Source organism: Ixodes scapularis, unplaced genomic scaffold (genome assembly GCF_016920785.2).
Source record: "Ixodes scapularis isolate PalLabHiFi unplaced genomic scaffold, ASM1692078v2 PGA_scaffold12__126_contigs__length_90152505, whole genome shotgun sequence".
Classification (NCBI taxonomy): domain Eukaryota; kingdom Metazoa; phylum Arthropoda; class Arachnida; order Ixodida; family Ixodidae; genus Ixodes; species Ixodes scapularis.
Genome location: NW_024609838.1, coordinates 28,475,697 through 28,480,296, shown reverse-complemented (window position 1 = coordinate 28,480,296; position 4,600 = coordinate 28,475,697). Strand labels below are relative to the sequence as shown.

The 4,600-nt window shown below is 47.4% G+C and overlaps 1 protein-coding gene across 1 annotated transcript; it reads right to left on the bottom strand.

The window, feature by feature from the left end:
* Positions 1 to 2,232: 2,232 nt before the first annotated feature.
* On the bottom strand, positions 2,233 to 4,061 carry LOC8037002. Its single transcript, XM_002403923.4, has one exon. The coding sequence runs from the start codon at positions 4,048 to 4,050 to the stop codon at positions 2,233 to 2,235; it is 1,818 nt and encodes a 605-aa protein (XP_002403967.4). The 5' UTR covers positions 4,051 to 4,061.
* Between the last annotated feature and the right edge of the window lie 539 nt (positions 4,062 to 4,600).

Here is a 4,600-nt window from a genome sequence, read left to right as displayed (position 1 = left end):
CAGCGTTTCCCCTTAACTGGGCCACCATTGCACGAGCTCTGGACGTTGAGTCGAACCCGTAAAAGTCTGCAACCGTTTCGAATTGGATGATGAAGGCTTGCCATGACGACTGCCCATCGAATGTCGGCAGCTTGAGTGGCGGTCCGTGGTGCACAGGCAGTCGAATTCGAGATTCCACGGATGAAAGGCCGTCATTGAGGCGTTGCCCTACATCGGCAACCTGACGTTCGACCGCAGATTCCAGCAGAGACAGACGGGTTGCGAGGCAATCGTCGAGGGTTCCAAGCGGGTTCACAATGTCCGGAGCACTCCTTTCGGCGAGCAGATTAGCTAACCGCTCCGTGATTTGCATCGCCGCGGGAGTTGAGATGACGCCACTTGCCTCCGATTGGGTTGTCATTTCGTAATCCCACCGCTGCCACCAAATGTTGCGGGCGTCTCAGTTCATGGGCTAAACGGGCAACCCAGAATTCAGTCCCCCGTTCTCCACACACCTCGTCTTCTTCTTCTCCTTTTCTTCATTTTCCTTGTCCGTTACAATATATATATATATATATATATATATATATATATATATATATATATATATAAGTATTTAAATATGAAAAAGTAGGGTGCCTCAATGTCCTTCTGTTTAGGGTGATGCCACCGTTTATAGTACCCGATGCCGACAGCACGCGCTCACGGGGAAAATACAAAGAAATCGACGAAAACAAAATGTCGCCATAGCACAGTCAGCGCCAGAAACGCGTGCAGGAACACGCTCTTTCACGCGCTTCTGAAAAAAAAAAAAGAAAAATAAACGTGTGGGACAAAATGGCGAGATGTCTCCACCCTAAGCAGAGCGCACATGAAGGCACCCTATGAAAAAGTATATAAAACAGAACGACAAAAAAAGAGCAAAACAATATAACTGCACATCAAAAAAATTTTTTTTTAATTTTTGGACATGTCAAAAGAAAGTAAGACTCATATTTTATTAGGTATTTAATAAAAAGTGATCTCTTAGAAATATTTTTTTCAGATGTTATCGGGCCAACTGCGGCAATGCGTTCAGTTTTTAAAACTGTTTACTACGAGTTTACGCGAGGTAAAATAAAAATATATTGCCATCGCTATAAAGGTGTGTCTTGACAATTTGGCTTCGGTTTTTTTTTTTTTTTTGCTTCATTTACACTTGTCGGTTTTGTTTCCAGAATAGTGCTAATCGTATTAAACAAATGGTTAAACCCGTACCTAGACGTGGGCCATAGCATCTAAAATTGTTCGTTCTGTTCATCCTCGACCAATAAGCGCGTTATGAGATTTCACATGCGACAAAAAGTACCTCTAATCTTTTTTTTAAAAGTTAATGCTTTAGTGAATCCGCAAATCAATATCCCGACCAGGAACTGCATAAGAATCTCAATCCGAAATATATTAAAAAAAAAAAAGAGCGTCCCTTTTTGTGACGTTTTATGGTTGGAAGTTTTCATCCTTGCTGAGTTTCTAATCGAACGACCTCAGCCTTGACAATGCGTTTTTAAGAAATAAGAGCCACGCGATTGCGTGACGGCGTCAGTAATACGGCTTGGGTAACCGCTTTAATGTTTATTAGAATAGTGGCACAGTAATGATAGCCAGTATAATATAGTTAGAGCACAGTTAATCTTTTACTCTCGATCGGCGACAATATATGTACATTTTTCGTTTGATAGCTTGTATACAATGGCAATTTTCAAGTCCCCAGCATAAAACAGGAATAAAACTGCCGGGACGTTACCAAGACCGGCGCCTACGCTCTCGGTGTTCTTCGTCAGATAACTTAATTAACACGGGGCATATAAACTTGATAGCAGTTCCTGGAATTAAGTTACTGGCGCTAGTTGGGTTTTAAATCCTGGTAGTTTTCCAGAACCTCCCATACTTACCAGAATCAGTCAATCAGCGTTGATCACGTGACCTCTCATCCAGCCAATCAGCGTCGGTCTTTGTGGTATATTTTTTTTAGCTTCACTATAAATCTGGCGACCCCTCTGGAGAGCCAAAAAAACGTTTCACGTTAAAAGTAGAACGCTGTCATTGCGGTCAAGCAGACAAACGCACTCAGGAAGAACGACGCGCCACACACAATTAATAGTGCCCGCTGTGCAGCTATTTTATTGGCGTACAAATCACACTGACAGGCGAATAGGCTTCGCACGAATTTCGCGGATGATGTTTGCATACTTTGCCATGGGCACTCCGCATCACTCAGGCGTTGGTGTGGCAGGCCCAACGATCCAAGTCCAGTCTTTGTGTACGCCGTTTGCGGGTTCTGCGCTTTATGCACAAGGCGTGTAAGCTAGCCGAAGGCGCCTCAAGCAAAATGGCGAGTACCGCAGAACCGAGTCCCGCAGACCAGATGAGAAAAAACGGCGTCAGGTCGCCCAGGGTTAATACCTCCGGCTCCGAAGAGACACCGGCGCTGTAGGATCGATACTTGATCTTGAAGTCTTGAAGAGCTTCCGCCCTGCTGAAGAGACCCGACTCTTGCGCTTGGCCAACGGTCGCAGCGACAGCATCTCTGAACGGCGATGCGTACATGATCTCAGGTCCAGTGACGTCGGGAAAAAGTGGTTCCCCCGTCGGAACGTAGTCGAACTCAACGAGTCCTTTGTGAATGGTGCTGGTATGTCGACCCATAAACTCGTACACCACGGGAAAATACTTCTTGTCTAGAACTAATTTATGTTTCCTCAGTCTCAAATATTCCTTCTTGACGATCATGGCGGCATCCTCTGTTGAAGTGTTCTTCAGTATCTCCTTAAATTCGAAATGGTGGAGGAGACATCCCTGCTGATAAGTACTACTGCGGTTCGGAAAGGTCGGATGTTCGGCTTCAAGAGGTACGTCTCTCAACAGTGCCGTGAGTGAACCCTTGTATCCTGTAACAAGCACGAGACCCATGACGCTCCAGAGAGCTAAAAGGAGCCTTGTGGAGAAATCTCTCCGTTGCTTGCAGGAGAGTTGGTCGCTTTGCTGGAGCAATGAGGCGACCAGTGCAAACACCACCGCGTGAGCACTCGAAAGCAACTTCTTGCTGTTCCTGAGCGTAACAAATATCACGAACGCACTCAAAAATATTCCGCACAGCAGGGCTGTCCAGACATGCCAAGTGAAGGGAAGGATAAGGACGACCTCTTTCGGCAGAGGGTACCTTCGCTTCGCAAACAAGGTAAGCGCGATTGAAATATAAGAATGCGGTCGTACTCTTATCGGAAAATAGAGGTTCCACACGCGCCTTATTTCCAAGTGTAAAATGACTTCATTTGTAACACTGATGTAATCGGGGCTAAAATATCTCATGTTGTAACCAAGCCTACTGTAGTACGTCTGCAAAAAACTGGCATTTTTGTGATTTAAGGTATTGAGGAGAGTGTCATACGTGGGATGCTCACAAAGTATAGGGTAGACGCAACTAATATTCAGCTGTGCCCCGTTCAGAGGGAGCTGCTCTAACAGTCGAGGGGTCCAGCTCGCGATTTGTGAACTTTCGCCGCAGGATAAGCATTCCACTTGCCCGCCTTTCGCTAGCATAATTCGGCTGCCACTTCGAAATACAGTGTAGACGCCACGGTGTTGGAGATTCTTGTAGCGTGGATCTCGAAGCAAACCCTCATCATCAAATGAGACTATCTCAGCGCGAAGCTTATCGGAAAGTAAAGCGATGACGTTTGTGTACGGCAGCTCTAGCATTTCCCGAGTCAGGTTGTGGTGTTCGCACCATATTAGTAGGAGACTATTGGTCGAGAACGAAATACGATGGCAGTACCCGTCGGGACCGCAATGTTGGGATTCTGTAGCGATATTCACCGGAAAAGGTAGCCGTCGTAGAAGGCGTCCCACATCTGGACCGTGATCGTCGAGACATTGGGGGGACAGAAGAATCTGCAGTCTTCCTCTCGTCACCAACGTCACCAAGCGTACGAAGACCGGGTCTCGGAGGACGTCTGTCCAGGTGGTCAACTCTTCGGCCGAGTCAAGTTTGGTTACGAAGAAGATGGCAGCGAGAACGACAGCAGACTTCATGGCGAATTTCACCGGAGGGCTCCTTAGCTCGTCTTGCAGAACAACAGAGAGGTCCCGCGCCTGTGGTCTAGAGAGAGAGAAAGAGAGAGGAATACTAAAGGTGGGTTTCGTAGCATGAAGGCTACAGTAGGTAACGTTGAGGACTGCGACATCTGAATGCGGCGGCTTCTTATATATACTAACGCGCAGATGCGTACGTCTCCCCGCTGCGGTGGCGCTGATATAGCCACGACGCATGCTCGGACGCTTCGCCTCACGCGAACTCGGTTTCTGCGGACCCGCAGTGCCCCCACCCGCAGCGTGGGCCTTCGCGGGCTTGTTTGTACGCGGCTTTCTTCGTAAACAAGGCGTAGGCGCACGCGATGGCGAAGAGCGGCTTCCCGGGTGACGGGGTTCCAGCCCGTCAGTTGCTGCCTCAATCAATCAATCAATCATTTTATTTTTTCGAGTCAAATACAAATTCGACTTGAACGGTCCGCTGGCACAAAAGGCAAACAGGTTGCCTGACGAGGTGCCAGCGGCCGGTAAGGACGGCAAAATCCAGCGGCAA

Coding starts and splice junctions, on each gene's coding strand:
- LOC8037002 (XM_002403923.4), bottom strand. CDS start 4,050: ATGAAGTCTGCTGTCGTTCTCGCTGCCATCTTCTTCGTAACCAAACTT.